The sequence below is a fragment of the Oryzias latipes genome, chromosome 1 (assembly GCF_053564925.1).
Source record: "Oryzias latipes strain Hd-rR chromosome 1, Olatipes_Hd-rR_3.1".
Lineage (NCBI taxonomy): Eukaryota > Metazoa > Chordata > Actinopteri > Beloniformes > Adrianichthyidae > Oryzias > Oryzias latipes.
This window is the reverse complement of record NC_136237.1, coordinates 17,604,280-17,624,001: the sequence shown is the minus strand read 5'-3', so window position 1 is coordinate 17,624,001 and position 19,722 is coordinate 17,604,280. Positions and strand designations below refer to the sequence as shown.

Below are 19,722 nucleotides of genomic sequence, written 5' to 3'. Positions count from 1 at the left end.
ATGATTTTTATGTTTTATATATTAGCGAAAGGAAGAGAGGAGAAGTGAGCATGTTTTCTCTGAAGAGATGTCACAGGCATCTAGCCGCTTTTGCCGATCATAATGAGTTTGTGTTAACAGAGACTAGATGCATTTCCATTACCTATAATTGCTCAAATTGAATTTCCTATAATAAATTTGCTTAATGGAAACACAACAATTTAAAAAAAAAACAACTCACATTTATTGAAAGAAGTTTTTGGGCTTGGAGGGGGAGGTTTTTGGGGCGTATCGAAATGGATATATTTTGCAAAACTGAAATGAAAACACTTTATAAAATTAAATGTGCTTCTTCTTCAAATTAAATGCTTCTTTTTCTTCACGTTTAGCAAGGTGATTCAGTTTTTAGTTTGAAAATATTTTTGCAACCAATTACCTGAAATAGCTAAAGGTTTTTTTCTAACTGTTTCCAGTAATCAGGAGCTAACGGAATATTTGTTTTATTATTGTCAGTATTAGGATTTTTGTCAGATGGACAGCCTTGTTAGATATAAAAACTGAGGTTTGTGTGTTTTTATGCATTCAAATAAAAGATAATTTTTACTTTGATTTTTGCAGATCTCTGCTACCTTGATAAGTAACTTTGGGAATACTATTGGCTCTAATGTCATTGCTGCCATTGGTAATGGAAGTGCCAGTTTGTCCACTAGCCAAATAAAGACTATAACCGCTTTAGAACTGATGAAATCCCTAAGCACTCTCAGCATTGTGACTGGTTGGCGAGAAGGACAGGCTAAAATCATCATGCAAACTCTGCTGACCTTAATGAAGGTACCTGTTTTTACTTTACAAATTTGAGGTGAAACAAAATAGAAACTGATCTGTTTTCTATTATTTGTTTATTCTGTGTTCTTCTCACCTCTTTTTTTACACTCAATCAGATCAATAGCTCATCGTCACTCTCACAGCTGGGCACTCTTGTCATTGGTTTACCTTCCAACACGTTCAGCAGCATCATCAGCTCAGAGCTCATCGCTGCAGCCAAAAATCCACTATTTGTAGCAAACATGTTGAATGCTGCTCAGATTCTTCAGCAGAGTTTTGTTTACCAGGTATGACATCCTTGTTACTCTGGAGGACTTCAGTAATTAATCATGCACTCATTAAAAAACACAACATTTTAGGAAATGTATTTTTTCAGAAGATGCAACTACATAGTGAGCCTTTTTTATTGTACAATATTCCTTTGGATGGGGGCTCAAAATTCCATGCTTGTTAGTTTTTGTGTTCTCCTGAAGTTAACCTCTTTTTGTATGTAAGAACTCTTTATTCTAATTTGGATTAAAGCATCTGCTAGTTGATTTCTTGGAAATGTTTACCAGGGAATTCCTAAGGAACACCTTAAGGGGTCTCACTAGGTATAGACTTGAATGTGGGTTCCTTAGTTATTTCCTCCGGCATGGAGGATTTTTAAGTCTTGTTAAAAGACATCAAAAAAGGTAAAGGACCAGACCGAAATAACATAAACACTAAAAGAAATTAAATTTTTTAAAAATCAAAGGAACCAACAAAAATAAATCTTTGCAGATCATGATAGATCATTATTTATAGGAGCACAGCTGTTTAAGTGGATTAAAGGCAGAAATAAGATGCTTTTTTTTAAAATAAATTGCACACAAAAAATGTCTTTGAACTCAGGTTAGATCTCATTGTGACAAGTAAAACTTGTTGATAATCTAATAGAAGTCGGGTCCTAATATTCCGTCTGTCTTTGTCCTTTTCATCTTCTTTCCTTTTTATCATTTTTTTACAGATTGTAATATCGAATTTAATCAGTTTGAATATCATAGACAATGTTCCTGATCAATTGGCCACTCAAATCCCTCGAGTTTACCTGCAGCAGTTTACAGGTGACGACATCATCAAACTCAACAAGAAAACATGGAAACGAGAGCAGGTAGAGTTTCTTCCGTAAAAAACAAAACTCACTTTTATTGATGTAATTACTTTAATGTGGATTGATTTCTGTTTTTGTCAGGTTGAGTTGTTCTTTGATGTTATAGCAGCAGGCTCTGCTACCACTGTGTTAGGAAGTCCAAACAGGTGAGCAGCAGTGAACAGATCGGACTGGATGAATGTGTCACAAGAGAACATTGAACATGAACAATTTATTCATGTCTGTTTGTTTGCTTGTGCGGGCAGCTTGTCCTCATCTGTGCTGCAAGGGTTCACATGCACTGGAGTAAGTCAGTTTGAAAGGAAGCAGGTCACAGACCTGGTAAAAGCCTGCCGGAGAAAGGGATTGAACAAGGTGCCACTGTTGGAGACTCAGGTAAAGGCAGAACAGTGCTCATATCTAATGACAGAGAATGAAGGCAGAGATGTTATAAACAGGCAATGAGCTGTCTGTTTATGCTGACACAAACTTTCAGAACTCTTGCTAAAAACACAACAGGAATCCACAAGTGTTTTTATGTTTTACACATATGAGAAAGTAAGAGCTAAAAGAAATCAACAGAAAACGCTGCTCAACCAAAATGCTGTCTTTCTATGAATGTTTATTAATCTGTTCAGTCTTATGTTTTTAACTTCAACCATGAGAACAATGAGAAGAAAAAATTATCTCCTTGTTTGAAAAAAAAACAATACTTTGGTTCTCTGACCAACAGCTGACCTGCATGTACAACTACATTAGAACAGATCCAGATGTCACCAAGTTTGACCTTTACCCTCCAGATGTGCTGCTGTACTATGAGTAAGAATCAGTTATTTCTTGTGTGTTGAAAAAAACAAAAATTGACTTCATTTCAGAGATATAACTGGTATTTTTGTTTTTTTGCCTACAGTTACTCTCTGGTGCCACAGAGCAGCTGCAGGTCATATTTTCAAGAGCTGGCAGATGCAGACTTCTCTGTTTTCTCTTCAGTTCTCAGCTACAAACTGACTGCTCTGTTTGACAATGCAAGGAGCTGCCTGGTGAGTCTACACACACAAAAAAACTGCATCTCATCTTATTGTCGCATAACGTAGAACAAACCTTATATGAGGAGCCTAAATCACACTTTTCTGAACAAATCTACCAAGCCCGTCATAATGCTGCATTTACATTGAATTTAATTTACATGTCAAATTGACATCCGCTGCCTCTTTAACGCTCATCAAATTTGATGCTCAACGGTTGTCCAAAAATGTGTTTATAAACTAGATGCTCACGTCCCGTGTGGGAGAAGCTACTGTCAAGTTTTTAGCTTCATTGCTGCAAGAAAGCATGGACTGTATGTCTCATTTATAATGGATTAAAGACATGGATGATGTTGAGAGATCAAGTTTATTCCTATCCTTAACCTTTTCTCCGACTTCGTGCAGCCAAGAATTTGTCTGCCAGGTTTTTAGAAAATTACATGCGAACAGTTGATTTCTTTTTTTTTTTCTTATGCTTTTAGCTGTTCTTCTGTCTCTCTGTGACTCAGTTTGATGATTTGCTGTCCCGCAAAAATCAAAATGGAAAGAAAAAATAACAAGAATAATATTGTCTTGTTGCAAATAAGAAAAATATAAAGTTCAGGAGGAAAACAATCAGATTCTGTTTGTTTTGGCCCGCGCTTCTACTTCTGAATTGCTGCGAGTAGCAGTAGAAAAAGATCCCCAATAAGTTGTTCCGGAGTAAGGTGCACCCCTGGCCAAACTATGAAAGAAATATTAGATTTACACACCGGAAAAATACAATCATTTATTCTAGTTGTGAAAATGATCATCATTCATCTTTAGATGATGTATCACCCTTGTTCTCAATGCCTTGGTTTGTTTGCCTTTTTTTTCCAATGCTTTTTGTTTTCTTCACATAAAATTGTTTGACTACCGTAATTCTGTAATTTTGTGTGTCCTCTTTGTTTAAAACAACACAGTTAAAACATTTGTACATTTAAAAAACTGTGTATATTTAATACAAAAAAAATGTATGAGTTTCTACTGGCCTAGAAAACAGCAGTTACAGACTTTTCTCTTCAGTTATGGACAGGATTCTTGATTTATAGTTCTTTTTCCCTTTTTAAAATATTGTTGCATTCCTGTGCTTAAAAGGTTGTTATTTTCCTCCTCCTTCATCTTTAAGGGAATAACCAACACAAGCTTGACTGAGGACAATGTTTCAGTTTTGGGAAACATGTGCTGCATGCTCGATGGTTCCTACATTAAAAGCTCTGACCCATCCATCCTGAAAAAACTCAAAAACTGTCCAGATCTCACTGCTGATCAGGCAGCTGCAGTTGTAACCCTTCTGACCAATGGAAATACACAATATGGGTATGTCAGCAATTTCAAACTCAAAAATTTCAAACTTAAAAATTTGAAGCTTGATGTCTCACAAACATTTTAATGTAATAATCTCCTTAAACCTTGTTTTTTTCTAAATTCAGAACTCCTTCAAAGTGGAATCAGACAACTCTGACAGACCTGGGGATGTTACCTTTGTATTTGCCTACATCTTTCTATGATAATTTTGATAAAGTGAGTAAACACTTGCATTTTACTGTTCAGCACAGAAGCTAACATATACAGGACATCACACTGGGATTTTTATCTCATGACTTGTACTTTTCTATGCAGAGCACCAAGGTCACGTTCTTGAAATCCTTCTTAAAAGTTATCAAGGACGACAAAGTGAGCAGAGATAAGAGAAGGCAGTTGAAGGAAGTAATAAGACAGTCCATCAAAAATAGGTCAAAGAGATCTACAGGTCAGAAATCCTGTCATTTATTTGCTTTTCGCATCAATCTGATGTTTTACTTAATCATGTGTCTCATTTTGTTCACAGACTGTACAGTGGGGAATATCACCCAGGTCACCATCAGTGATAGCACCTTCCCCCTGGACTATGATGTTACCCAGTTTAATAACTGTCTGTCAAATACAGTTGTTAAAGACAATTTTGATGCCATCACAGAAAAAGTTGATGAAAAGGACTACCTTAAAATCGTTCTCCAAAAGCTTGGAGAGGTATGTAACTCTTCCTTCTATAATTGAGACGGACATAAAGAATTATTATTAAATTATTATTATTAAAACATCAAATGTATAAACTATATATATATATATATATATATATATATATATATATATATATATATATATATATATATATATATATATATATATATATATATATATATCAACATATCCTATTGTTTTGATAACCTTTGCATTTTTTGGTTGTATTTTAATAAAAAGAAAAATTAACTAAAATTATTGCACAGAACTGTCACAAAATTTGAATGAAATGTTGAAATTAATGAAGGAAAATTAATGAAAAACTTTTTTTCCCCACATAAATGATTGCTTTATAATAATACAACCACAGTGGTGCACACCCCAGTGCTTTTGTGAGCCGATCCCAAATTTATAGAGTTGAGTCAGGAAGGCCATTTGGTATAAAACTTAAGCAAAAAAAGCAAAAAACACCCAGGCAAATTATGAACAGATCGGTCATAGCCTAGGGGATAACAAAGGCTGTCGTTGATGCTGTTAGCATACAGAGTTGGAGTTGTAAATTGGAGAACTGTTGGTCAAAGAAAGAGTGGAGGAGACATATTTATGAGCCGAGACAGAAAAAGAAAGCCAGGAGTTTAGGTCTTAGTCTAATAAGTTTGACAAGAAAAGAGAGTTAGCCAATATGATGAAAAGAAGAAATGTGGATTCCCATAAGTGCAAGAATCCAGATGGAAATACAGATCTGAAGAAGGTTGGAGGTGTTTTATTATGGTGTGGATGAAAAGAGGAGGGGAATAGGGAAATAAAAATATCCTAGAGGTGAAGACAGTGTCACACAGAATGATGACTTGAAGCTGGTAGTTAATAGGTGTGATGTTGAATTTTGTCAGTAGTTATTCCTCTCAGGTAGAATGTTGGTGAAGAAAAGGACATTCTGGAGGGACACTGATGAGGTGGTCCAGAGTATTTCTAGATGGGGAGGTGATGGTCAGGACAGACTTTGAAAGACACATTGGTGAGGGAGACAGAGGTGACGAGGGAGGTTGATGTTTAGGAGTATAGAAAGACAAATGTTTCACTTTGCCAAAATAATAGAAATGGCAACGTGAAGACCTTTTTCCAGAAAAGAGGGGAGCAAAGGTTGACATAGAGTGTAGGGAGGAGCACACAAGTTGATTTCATCTTGTGCAGACATTTTAATCTGAAAGAGATTAGCAACTGTAAAGTCATGTTTGGGGAGAGTGTAGCCAGACAGCATAGGATAGTGGTGTAGAATGATTCTGATAAAGAAGAAGATGAAAAGGACAAGGACAGAGTGGAGAGCAAGGTTCTTCTGTGTATAAATGATAGGAAATAGACTAGAACATGGATATTACCGTGGAGGTGGAGGTCTTCAAGTACTTAGCTCCACCTGTCCAGAGCAACGGAGAACATGGGAAAGAGGTGAAGAAGTGTGGGCAAGCATTGGAATGGGTGGAGGAAGGTTTCAGGTGTAATGTGTCACAAAAGAGTGCCAGCCAAAATTAAAGGAAAGGTCTAGAATACTGTGCAGAGCTGAAGATGTTGAGGTTCTTTTTGGGAGAGACCAGGATGGATAGGATTATGAATTTATGCATCAGAGAGACAGCTCATGTTAGATGTTTTGGAGGTAAATCCAGGGGATGAAGTGATTGTTATTGAGATGGTTTGGACACATTGAGAGGAGGGACAGTTGGTGAGAGGATGCTGGGGTTGAAGCTACTAAGAGGCCCAGAAAAGACCAAAAAGGAGATTTATGTTCATAGGGAAAGAGAACATGATGATGATGCTTGGTGTGAGCGAGGAAGATACAGAGAAAATGATTAGATGGAGGCGAATGATTTGTTTGGTGATATGTAAAGGGAGCAGCCAAAAAGAAAAAAAAAATCACATTAAAAAAAAGAAGATAAAAAAGACTGTTAACATGTTAACGTCCAATATAAATATAGTTTACAAAGTAAAAAAAATTAAACTCACCAAGTTGTCTTATTGGTCAAATTGCAGTTTGCTTACTGTCCTTCTTTCAAAATTAAACACTTTAAGTTGAAGTGGACTTATAGGTAACCTTTAACAAACTGGATACATTGCAAAAGTGTTTTAACAAATTTAGCCTGAATTCCACAGTTAGGAGTTGTGCTGTCAAGGCATTCTTCATCATAATAACAAAATTCATGACTTAAAAAATACCATGAAATGTTTTGTAACTTGTGTATCAATGTTACAGTTTAGAGCACATGTGTCAAACTCAAGGTCCCCATGCTATTTTATGTGGCCCACGAGAGCATAAAAGTTTTTAATTTCTTAAAATAAAAAATAAAAATTGCTGTGTTTTTATTTGTATCTAGGGGGGATCTGACTTGAAATATCCGATTGGACAACTATGCATTGGGACATACACTGTCTATATAACCTAACCTAACAGAATCAAATGTAGAAGGATTTATGTTAGAGTAACAAGCAAACATATGTTATGCAACTGCAATTGTTACTTTAAAAAGTTATAATAAATAAATAATGAGTTATTTAACATTAAGGAATAGGTACATTTATTTTTCATTACATTTAGTTACATGTATACATTTTATCTGGCCCTTTGAGGACAGCTACTGTGCTGATGTGGCCCTCAGTGAAAATGAGTTTGCCACCCCTGGTTTGGAGTGTGTCTGCATCATAAGGACTTGTTTTCCTATGTTGATCATCATTATTCCAAATACAAGTTTTAACTTTAATATTGTGAGTTATTTTTGTATAAAGACATAAATTTAGAATATATAATACAAAAAAGAAAAATGATCTTGTTAAAACTTTAAGTATTTGAATTTTTCATGTTCTAAATTATGCAAATAATATGTATGTTTGTGTTTTATGCAGCTAACTCTGAATTGGTTATGGGACGTTTGGTAATGTTACAAAAAACTGATACGTTTGAACTTTTACATGTATTTATAGGCTTACAACTTCGTCGTCCCAGAAGATCAGGTTCAAGTTTTAGGTCCAGCATCCCGTGTTGCTACCATTGATGACATCCGCTCATGGACCATCACTCAAGTGGACACGCTTTCTGCTTTGATGGACTCATCAAACGGGGACTGGAATTCAAGTTTGGTAAGCAAACCCAGTAGCATATGGAGTCCTATACTGTTCATAATTAAATAAATAAATATTTAATTCAATAAATAAATATGACGTCATGCAAATACACAATCAACCAATAAATCTCTCATAAATATATAAAAAGATCATGAAATTGTGAAAAACCTGCACACTGATTTTAAATTAGCCATTGTATTATTCAATATATTTCATTTTGCTTTAAAAACATGTTCATTATTTTAAAACAGCATTTTAAAAATATTCATTTTAATCATGTGGAATATATTATAATTCTACGTCTTTTTTCAGAACCTCGGATTTCAAAATCAATATTTTCCAAAGTAGCTTTGTTTTTATTTAATGTTGCTGTTTTTCACAATGGCTGATTTATTTCATGAAGAGATTTTTCAGGAGAATGGGTCTGTCTGTCAATCAAACTAGACAAGGCTGAGACACTTTTGTGATTGGCTACTCCTTTACCCAGACATGAGCAGCAGCACCCTAACTCCCCTGACTATATCGATCGAAGATGCTTCAGCAAACGTGATGGCGCAATGCACACCCCTCAACACTAGGGGGAGTATGCACCTCAACACATCCACAGTGTTACAAGAAATTGGGCAGTTTTGGTTCTAAATTTGCGGATAAAAGTGGCTTTGGGCGAGTGTGCATAATTCAGGTGATTTTGTGGTCGGTTTAGCAATTTTCATCTTCTCATGAACGTATAGTAGTGGTCTAAGTTAGGCTGAGTGATTGTTGGAGTTCCACTAAGTTTCTAACTGGAGTTTCCATGAACGCACCATGCCGCGTGTGGGAGGGGCAACAAGCTAATGTTTTTAGCCTTATAGCCACATGGAGCGGTTGCTTGTGCTTACCTCAGTAACAATGCATGGATGCACAATGTACATGGAGAGTGTTAAGATGTCAGAAACGTCATCGCAGGAAAGGTTCAACATTTTTCTTGAGAGGGAAAAATAAAACCAGAGGACCTGATTATAATCATTGTCTCATTGAAAATAGAAAAATATCATAAGGTTCAGGAGACCCGAGCAGGCTTGTCCCGCTTTGCGCAGCTGCCTGGTCTCACTCTGTCGATCCTCCTGCGAGCCGACATATGTCACGATGTGAGCTGTGAGTGAATGGCGTAAGAATGAGGAGTGTGAAAGATGTTGACGACTGGAGCTCCTTTGTGGTTTGGTCCACACAAACCCTCAAACTACAAAAACAGAGTTTTGGATGTTTGCATCTTCTGCAGCAGACAGATAGTTTGTCTCTATTTGATCCTCTAATGTCAGCAAAGCCTCGCGGATATCGCTGAAATATTTCATCTCTCTGACTGGCACACCGCTGAGCGGGTATCGAGGAATATGAGTCGATTTCCATGGATCAGCCAATGAGCGTTTAGATCCCGCCCACTTTCACTGATTGACAGAAAGACCCATTCTGCTGAAAAAGCTCTTCATGAAATAAATACGCCATTGTGAAAAACAGCAACATGAAATAAAACAAAGCTACTTTGGAAAATATTCGATTTTGAAATATGAGCTTCTGAAAAAAGACAGAATTATAGTAAAATTCAACATGATTAAAAATGAATATTTTAAAATGCTGTTTTAAAATAATGAACATGTTTTTAAAGCAAAATGAAATATATTGAATAATACAATGGCTAATTTAAAATCAGTGTGCTGGTTTTTCACAATTTCATGATCTTTTTATATATTTATGAGAGATTTATTGGTTGATTGTGTATGGGGTCATATTTATTTATTGAATTAAATATTTATTTATTTAATAATGAACAGTATAGGACTCTATAGTAGCATGTGTTGTTTTGGTGTACAAATCTTTACACTTTCTGCTCCAATCGGTGCATGTTTTTATCTTCCAGGCAAAAGTAATCATCTCCAAATATCTGGCTGTGGCAGGAAACTCACTTGGTAGAGCTGAACTGAATGCAATCAAAGGACCTAACCTCTGCTCTCTTGATCTGAGCGTCATCCAGTCAATTTCTTCTCAAAACCTCAAGTACGTAATTATTGTAGTTCACATAAGGAAATGGATTAAACCCGAGCACAGCCCTTCTGTCTGTAGTTTGTGTTCAAGCTGAGCTTTCTGAGTCCCTTTTACAGTCATGTTATGTAAAATGTTACTTCCTAAGACCGCCACACGTAACTGTTAACTTGCTTGAATGTTTCCTCTGTAACCTGTAACACTGATATGGACTGGTCACTTATCCAGACCGTATCCTGCCTGTTTGTCCATGAAAGGTAGAACAGGATAAGGACACCACCTAACCCTGTTCAGAGCAAAGAGTAAAACAGGAGTTGACAAATAGAGGGCTACAGCTCCACTGGTTATTTTCTCATGTGATCCTTAATTTTTGTCTTTTGCAGAGAAGCTGAAGCCCTGAATGTTATCAGCTGCACCCTCGAGGCAAAGAAAAAGCTTTTCAACATTTCCAGTCAATCATTTAGAGCCGTCACACAATCATCTTCCTCTTACCAGCTCATGAAACAATTCCTTGGTCAGTGAATCCAACCACTAACACATCCATGCATTTTTGTGTTGCCACAATACACAATTTTTAGAACAACAGGTGGAAAAAAGCTTTTGGAAAAAGCTTATAATTTTTTTTTTCTTTCCAGGAGGTGCACCTCTTGACTACATCCGAGGTTTGGTGTCTTCCAACATTAGCATGGACCTGGAAACCTTCAGCAATCTGGATCCAAACATTGTGCCGGTCAGTTCTGTGTTTATGTGTTAACCAAAAGTCATTACATTAATTTTTATCAAGATTTTTCAAGATGTTTTTTTGACTTTCATGTTATCTTAAAAGTATAAGTGTATATTTCCTCGCTCTTCACAGAGTTTAACTGTCAATGAAGTAAAAGGTCTACTTGGCACCAACCTGCCAGATTTGAAGTCTTATGAAAACCAACCACTGGTACAGGCCTGGATCAGAAGTCAGTTACAGTCAGAGCTAGACACTCTGGGTCTGAATCTGTCTGGAGGCAGAGCTGACCCCGTAACCACCGCCACCCTCACAACCACTGCAGGAACTGTAACAGCTGGATCAGGTGGCTCTGTCACTACAGGTGAGTCCTAAAGAAAGTTGGGACTACAAAGACAATATTTTGGTAAAGTTAGTTAATAAAAATTAACAACAGCAAGTGAAGGCAACCCAAAACGTATTAAAAAGTATTTTGCTTCACAAAGCATTTTTAGTGCTAGTTTCTCCAAGTTAGCCATTGTAGTGTATTCAAGCCTAAAATTTAGGGCAACACTTGTCTTGGCTTCTTTTTATACCACTATTAGGATAAATGTGGGGGTGGATTAACACTGAATTTTTTTGTTGATCAAGACTTTGTAAAAAGGTAAATATAAGTAATAAAGATTTAGTTGTATATGTTAAGTTATTAAAATGAGCAGCAACATACTTTTATTACAAAGATACAAAGAAGATTAGCAGCTTATTTAATAAATGCTCTGATATTTATAAGCTTTTTGTTTGTGTGCTCGATAATAAGTTTTTCACTCCTTTTGATTTGGTCCAAATGAATGCCTTTAATAAAGCTCAGTCTTTATTTATTAATATTTATTATGATAGTAGTCTTTGTGATCACGGGGGAGACACAGCTGAGTGATAAATTCATTAATCCCAAGTGTTTGTGATTGAGGCAAACGGAGGATGGGTGAGAAGATGGTCTGATCCAAAAATAAAGACTGGCCAAAACATACATCAAACTAAATGTAGGCTCAATACCACTGAGATTCAGATGACAGACTAGGGGGCAGTGAAGGAATGAGACAGATTTAAGTACAGCATGTATCAGTGAATTCATATCACATAGAAAAAAACATTAAAAAAAATATTTTAGATGAAGGGCCTAAATATGTAGTTGGTTCCTAAAACCAAGTCTTTGTTTCAGGCAGCGGAGTCCGAATCCAAGCAGATGCCGGCTTCTCCTTCTTTTCTTTTCTGGCAATCCTCATCACTTCTCAGCTCATCACTATCTGAACAATGTTAAATGAATGACTGTATTACCAAAAGCTTGATTTCAATCAAAGTGTCTAATTGAAGCAAACTGTGTTAAAGGTGTTCTTATGAACACATTTCATGTGCAATAACAAGTTAAATTTGACTATACGTTATCTTGAATTATTCTACATGTCAGTTAATCTGCTTCTTTATTTTCTTCTGTGTTTGTATTTATGAAAAATATGACAAGCTCTATATCAAAATTACATCTTAAAATACTCTAAACTAGAAAATTATATTATAAAACTGTAACAATAAACATGTATTATTACACCACTGTAATAATGGACCTGTTGTTTCTTGGTAAAAAAATAATTGGAAATAAGGTTGTCTTAAATGTGTTACCAAAAAACAACTTTGCTAGGAGGGCTTTCTATGTGGTAAGGGTTCTGTCAAAAAGAAACGTAAAGACAATATTGTGCACAAATTCATACTTTGTGCACAACTTTGCAAATAAAATATAAATACAACATTTGGTTTAACGTTTGACATGTCTGTTTTGAATAAGATTTTTCTTTGTTTTGAATGTGACTAATTCTTGTCTTGAATAAAAAAATGTCCCCCCTGTTAACAAACTGTCAAAACAAGTTATGGTACTTACCCCCTACCTGGTGGGGGGCACAAGGCCCTCAGCAACGGCAGCTGTGCCCCTTGGGTGCTGGCTTCCTGGGCCCAGTGGCCCTCTCTTCACGCAAAGCGAAGCCGGGGATCACATCACATCTGAGCCTGGGCATCTCCAAAATTCCAACAATGGGTGAGCCTGATCGGGTCATGTTTACAGCGCTCTTTTGGAACCCCACTTCTCTTCGGGGTCCTCCTCCTAGGCAGGGGGTGGGTGGCTCCTACCTTGCTCTCTCATGGATCTCCCATGGGTTGGGCGGATGATTGCCTGGAGTGTGAGGAATTTGTGCATGCGTATTTAGGTTTATTTATTAAAATAAAATAAGCGACTCGTCGCATTTCGGGCAGACACTCGGCAGAATTGCAGGTTACTCCCCTAGGGCGGGTCTGTTAATTAACCCACCTGCTTAGCGTCCTATTTAAGTCAGGTGTACAATTGTTCATTCTCTCTTACCTTCAGCGCTCATTCTTCGCCGGTCTCCGAGCCCGCGGGTCTCCTTCTCTTTCGGCGTCTTGCCGTGTTCCCCCGTCCTTGGGAAGGATGATCCCCATCTTTCTGATGTGGGGTTTTGGTTTCGCCGCGTCTGCTCTCCTTAATTTCTCCTCCGATCCGCGGGCGGCTGCCGATCCGCGGGCGGCTGACGGCGCACGGCGCGTTCGTTTCGCCGCGGTCGCGTGCATCCGCAGGGGGTGTGCTTTCCGCAATGTTCGGGATGTCCGTGCCCCCCGATCAGGAGTAGTCGGGTCTTCTCGTCTGCCGTGGTCACCCCAATTATCCACGGTGAGCGTCGTGCGGTACTGTTCCCATGTAGTTTTCTATGGCTGCGTCTCACTTCCTGTTTACTTCGGTGACGTCACGCCCCTAAGGACCCTGGGAATTGTAGTTTTTTCCGGGTCCTTTATGATGCACTTCTGATTCTTTTTCTGCTGCGTAGTTCTGCGTCGTCCGGTTGTTTTATTTTTTTTTTTTTTTCAGGGGTCGTGGGGTCCTTTCTGTGGTTGTGAAGGCTGGCAGTCCTTGTTTGGACAGGTTTCTCATGCTGGCTGAATTTATCGTGGCTTTTAGCATTTGTTTTCTATTGCTGTTTTGTTCTTTGGGAGCTGTGTGTAAATCTTGATTGTCTTTAATTTGATGCTGGCTTTATTATTATGGCGGTTCTTCTGTTTGTTTTCTTCGTTGTTGTAGCTGCTGGTTAGTTGGAATGTGAATCAGTGTTTCTTGGACCCGTCTCTGCTCTATGGACATTTTCCCTTATGATTGGTCTCTCTTATGCAGCGTCTATGGCTCATTTTATTCACTCAGCGATCCTCATTCATTGCCCCGCACGTTCTGCTCCGCCTGTTTTTTCCCTGCTCTGTGTACCCCAGTGGGTCCTGCCCTGTCCTCAGGGACTTGCGTCAGCCGCATTAGTGAGTGTGTCGGTCTCGTCGCGGCCTTGTTTTCTCGGCTGGGGGTAGTTCGATCCTGGGCCGCGTGTTCCTGTTCTGGATTTTCGTGTTTTGCGTTTGATCTTTCCCTCTCTATGCCTGGAGTGGTTTTGTGATGACTGTTGTGTCTTCAGGCTTCCTCCACTTGTTCTCCTGTGTCTGCGCCTTCTGGTTTGGGGGAAAAGGATTTAAGAAGAGTGGTTTGTGTTTGACCGGCCGCCAGAATCTACAGCTCTGATGGTTCTTAAGGGGTCGTCCGGTTATTTCATCCTTGGAGATTATATTAAGGCTGTTTCAATATTGAATGATAGTATTGTGTCATCGGTTGACTTGGTTAATTAACACTTTGAGCAACTTCTACCCTGACCATAGGAAATATATCACTTGCGCTCTCAAGCTTAGTTCAAGAGTTAAATCTTGTGTCCACAAGTCAGTCTTCGGTCTGCCTTTTCTAAGCAGATGGCACTCTGCTAGATGCATCCCCATTTGGAGGCTTGTTATACTCCGCCTCTGAATGCTTAAGGTTCAGTCTAGCAAAAATAATATCAAAACCATGATCCCTCATGGCTCTCAAGTTCTCTTTTGCAGTATCCAGTCGCCCTTGGCTAAATAAAAAAATTTGAGAACCATTAATATCATATACAAGGCATCAAATCCAGCCGAGCTGTAATCCTCTGCTACGTGGGATGTTGACCTTCCTCATCTACAAATCTCCTTGGCTACTCTTCCCATCTACTACTCCTACTCCTCGATGGCCTCCTGAAGGTGCGTCCCTCTGAAACTGTCAAAGGTTACTTTTATCATTGGAATATATAAAACAAAAAATTGGTGTTAAGATTCCGTGCAGGTCATATATTTCACTATTATTTCACTGTTGGAATTTGTAATTATGGTGGTTTCTAGGGTGCGATAAATCCACAATGGGTCTTTACCTTAACTATCTACTAAATTTCACTTTCTCAGATTTGTTTTTAAAAGCACTGTTATTTAATTTATCTCAATCATTTTGAAACTGATCAATTTCTGGGTTATTTATATATTCTTGTCAAGACTAATACTGCTTTGTTTTTTTTATCTATGCATCGCATCCTGAGCCTGCGAACCCTCACGCCCCGATCAGCTTCTCCGTTTCCAGGAAATGATGTCACCCATGCATTCCCTGATCTGGTGCTGCAACGATGACTGCTCAACGTACCTATTGCTGCACTGAAAGTGAAGGGGTGGTGGACCTCCTCTGCGTTCCAAGGACACTTCTGGCTTGAATCAATCTATGTCAGCTGCAGAATGAGTGTGAAATTCTTGGATTATAAATGTTGAAAGAAAATTATTTGTCAGGTGGAAGCCTCAAAATTTAGGTTGCTCTAAGTTGTATCAATTCAATCATTTTAATTGGTATGCCAAATGGGAGAAAACTTTGTGGCCGTTAAGCTCGTTGTGGTATTGTCGTTGGAGTTCGTAATAATGGCAGTTATTAAGCCTGCGTGAGTAGCATGCATGATGTGTATATAATGGCGTCGAGCCCGTCATAGTGTGATGGCAGCTTAGAATAATGGATTTTACTAAGCTTGTGTGAATATTATGCCAGATGAAATGTTTATGGCCGTTAACCCCGTCATAGTATGTGATGGAAGCTTCAAATATGGGGTTATTTCATTCATGGCATAGGATGTCATCGGGAGCATTGTATTGGATGTAAGTTTGTGTCATCCTAGGGTCGTCCATGGCGGCTAAAATTATAGTTCCGCCAGCGTTTTGCGGACGTGGGCTTTACGTTCTAAGATCAGGTAGGAGTACTTCTTATGTCGGCTCCCATTTCATTTCTTTCCCTCTCTCTTTGAGGTAGTATGCTCCCCTGGTGAATGGGAGCGGCCAAACGGTCAATGGTGCCGGGTAAACACATAGCAGTCATACTGGAAAATGAAATGAAGTGAAGTGAAAATGGAATGCAGCCGAAAACACACCTCATCTTATTTACACACTGATTATACATTCACATTTTCTCTTCTGGATGATCTTGGCGTTGGGGGTTTTTGTTACCCTAAAGCGTAAGGAAAATAATTATCTTAAGAGAAGTCCTCCCTCAAGTAGAAGCCGCGAATGATGAGTATAAAATGCATGGTGTTTAAATTGAATCAGGTTGTGTAATCTTGTTGGCTCCCCTCCAGTCTTCTTTTTTTCTCTCTCTTCAGATAGTATGCTCCCCTGGTGAACGGGAGCGGCCCAACGGTCAATGGTGCCGGGTAAACACATAGCAGATACACTAGATAGCATGTTCCCTTCGTAGAGTGGTTCTCGAAGGGAGCGGCCAAACGGTCAATGGTGCCGGGTAAACACATAGCAGATACACTAGATAGCATGTTCCCTTCGTAGAGTGGTTCTCGAAGGGAGCGGCCAAACGGTCAATGGTGCCGGGTAAACACATAGCAGATACACTAGATAGAATGTTCCCTTCGTAGAGTGGTTCTCGAAGGGAGCGGCCAAACGGTCAATGGTGCCGGGTAAACACATAGCAGATACACTAGATAGCATGTTCCCTTCGTAGAGTGGTTCTCGAAGGGAGCGGCCAAACGGTCAATGGTGCCGGGTAAACACATAGCAGATACACTAGATAGCATGTTCCCTTCGTAGAGTGGTTCTCGAAGGGAGCGGCCAAACGGTCAATGGTGCCGGGTAAACACATAGCAGATACACTAGATAGTATGTTCCCTTCGTAGAGTGGTTCTCGAAGGGAGCGGCCAAACGGTTAATGGTGCCGGGTAAACACATAGCAGATACACTAGATAGCATGTTCCCTTCGTAGAGTGGTTCTCGAAGGGAGCGGCCAAACGGTCAATGGTGCCGGGTAAACACATAGCAGTCATACTGGAAAATGAAATGAAATGAAATGAAATGAAGTGAAAATGGAATGCTGCCGAAAACACACCTCATCTTATTTACACACTGATTATACATTATACATTTACATTTTCTTCTTCTTCTGGATGATCTTGGTGTTGGGGGTTGTTACCCGAAAGTGTATGGAAAAATAATTGTCTCAAGGAATTGAACGGAGCCTTATGCCAAAACGAAGTTGTGAATCAAATTGTGAATGTCATCCTAAAGATGTTGTGAAAACCTAAAGATGTCGTGAAATAAATGTTCTTCTGCAAGAGTTGTCTGCTGAAATAAGCGACTCGTCGCATTTCGGGCAGACACTCGGCAGAATTGCAGGTTACTCCCCTAGGGCGGGTCTGTTAATTAACCCACCTGCTTAGCGTCCTATTTAAGTCAGGTGTACAATTGTTCATTCTCTCTTACCTTCAGCGCTCATTCTTTGCCCCTCCCTCCTCCCCGGCTTCCACCTGTGGGCTCCGTTACGGGGGTTGTTACCCGAAAGTGTATGGAAAAATAATTGTCTCAAGGAATTGAACGGAGCCTTATGCCAAAACGAAGTTGTGAATCAAATTGTGAATGTCATCCTAAAGATGTTGTGAAAACCTAAAGATGTCGTGAAATAAATGTTCTTCTGCAAGAGTTGTCTGACTGAAATAAGACTTTAGAATGTTGTTGATCTCTTAACGGGGAAATTGTCTTGATAGCCATAGCTCTGTTGAAATTTTTGGCGGTGCTAGGCGTCAGCCGATTGTGTAAATGTGGCAAGGCCAGTGGTTCAGGAACAATAAAAATAGGGACTCAGACCAAGCAAAGATGTGGTTCCAAAGTTTAAAAGGATGTATTATAAATAGTGTTTAAAACACAGACCAAAAAACCACACTTGGGATAAAACCACTAAGGGCTCAGAGCCCAACTGCAAAAAAAGAGCTGGTAACTCAAAAAAACAAATCAACCAAAACACCCCACTCAGATGCAGGTGTAGAAAGTGGACAGAACCCAGAGCCCACGGGAAACAACACAACACAAAAAAGGTTAACCTTCATTTGAGTACCAGTCACTGTTGCAGGTGGCTCTGAAACAAAAAAGAAACCAAAACATACAAAAGTCCCGTACGGAGCCAGTAAAACAAGCAATCAACCAATTCAAAACAATGTAGCTGTCATGGTGAGGCATAAAAACGGAGTGACCCAAACGCTGAAACCCGGGAGGAGACTTAGACTAAGAGGTAGGTTTAGGAGGTTTAATTTGGCAGAAGGTGAGTAGTGGCGTTTTTCCCAGGGTGAGGAGCGTCGGCTGGCTGGAGGAGTCTTGCAGAGCGGGTCCAGGAGCGAAGCACGTGAGACCAGAGGATTGCGACCAGGTGAGTACCAGAGCTGGATTTTCCTGAGGCAAAGCAAGAGGAACAATTAGTGACATGGAGCATGATAACATACTGGAGCGTGGCTTGGCCAGACTAAGCACCGTTGGAGGAACAACGAACTGGCGTCGACTGAAGGTCCAAGGGATCCTTATGAAGGCTGAGGCAGTAATGAGGTGAGTGAGTACAGCTGGTCGCATCCAAGGCAGAGAAGGCGGGGGAGGGGGAGAGTAACTGACAGGCCACCGTGACAGTACCCCCCCCTCAACGACCGCCACCTGGCGGTCCCAGACAACGGTCAGGATGGTCACGGTAAAAGTCGTCGATCAGCACAGCTTCCGGGTTCGCATGACGCTGTGACGCGGACCTGCTCGAGACCTGGTGGAAAATAAGATGATTTAATCCTGGGAAACTAAAACAAACAAGCCAGTGGCATATCTTTTTTTCTCCCCTCTTCTTTTTTTTCGTTATTCGTCCCAGTGTCATTCCCCCCCACCCCCCGAATTTTTCCAAAGTAAACCGAACGACCTGGAGAGCTGCAGCAGCGAGGAGGATCTGGACAGCCTGACAAGCTACATCGACGAGCAATACGAGCGTTTCGTCATGGGAAAAACCCCTCAGTCAGCCAAGCCCCCACCAAGCGGAGTCGAGCCGAAGAATCACCGGGGCTTCTTCACCGAAGACGGAGTTCGAATCTAACGCGTGGGATATGCTTCTTGGCATTGATGCCAAACTATCCAGCTTTGACAGCCGTCTTTCCCTCCTGGAAGTTCTTCACCGGGAATTTCAAGAGATCAAGGAAGCTCTAGAATTTTCCCAAAAACAAGTGGAAACCCTGACCGCGGAGAATTCAGCACTGAGAGAGTCGGTAAGTTCTCTTTCTGATGGAATGATCCGACTCTCTGAGGAAAATAAGAAGATCAAAGAGTCCATTCTGGATCTTCAATCAAGATCCATGAGAGATAACCTGGTGGTCATGGGAATACCAGAAACGCCAGAAGAAAACGCAGAGGAAAAAATTAAAAACTTTATTCAAACCCAGCTAAAGCTTCCAGAGGAAAAAGTTAAAACCATAAACTTTCACCGTGTGCATCGCATGGGAGCAGCGAGATCTGGGAACCGCAGGCCCAGACCCATCGTGGCCAAGTTTGTCCTTCACAAGGAGAAGGAAGAGGTGAGGCGCCTTGGCAGGGAGCTCCGGGGAACCGACTTCAGGATGGATGACCAGTTCCCCAAAGAAATCTTGGAGCGTCGAAGGATCCTGTTCCCCATCAGGAAGAAATTTCTGAATGAAGGGGCCCACGCTGTCATCTCTGTGGACCGA

At 39.8% G+C, this 19,722-nt stretch overlaps 1 protein-coding gene across 1 annotated transcript in view; it reads left to right on the top strand.

The window, feature by feature from the left end:
- Positions 1-12,590, top strand: part of LOC101168922 (uncharacterized) — a 50,087-nt gene extending 37,497 nt beyond the window's left edge. Inside the window, exons 98-114 of the mRNA XM_023958671.2 lie at positions 598-810; positions 921-1,091; positions 1,793-1,936; positions 2,018-2,082; positions 2,182-2,311; positions 2,649-2,734; positions 2,826-2,955; positions 4,091-4,281; positions 4,395-4,485; positions 4,585-4,714; positions 4,793-4,974; positions 7,933-8,088; positions 9,968-10,104; positions 10,473-10,603; positions 10,725-10,819; positions 10,946-11,174; positions 12,009-12,590. Of these exons, the coding sequence (XP_023814439.2) occupies positions 598-810; positions 921-1,091; positions 1,793-1,936; positions 2,018-2,082; positions 2,182-2,311; positions 2,649-2,734; positions 2,826-2,955; positions 4,091-4,281; positions 4,395-4,485; positions 4,585-4,714; positions 4,793-4,974; positions 7,933-8,088; positions 9,968-10,104; positions 10,473-10,603; positions 10,725-10,819; positions 10,946-11,174; positions 12,009-12,097 (2,370 nt within the window). The 3' untranslated portion in view covers positions 12,098-12,590. The remainder of the gene's footprint in view (positions 1-597; positions 811-920; positions 1,092-1,792; positions 1,937-2,017; positions 2,083-2,181; positions 2,312-2,648; positions 2,735-2,825; positions 2,956-4,090; positions 4,282-4,394; positions 4,486-4,584; positions 4,715-4,792; positions 4,975-7,932; positions 8,089-9,967; positions 10,105-10,472; positions 10,604-10,724; positions 10,820-10,945; positions 11,175-12,008) is intronic.
- Positions 12,591-19,722: the final 7,132 nt, after the last annotated feature.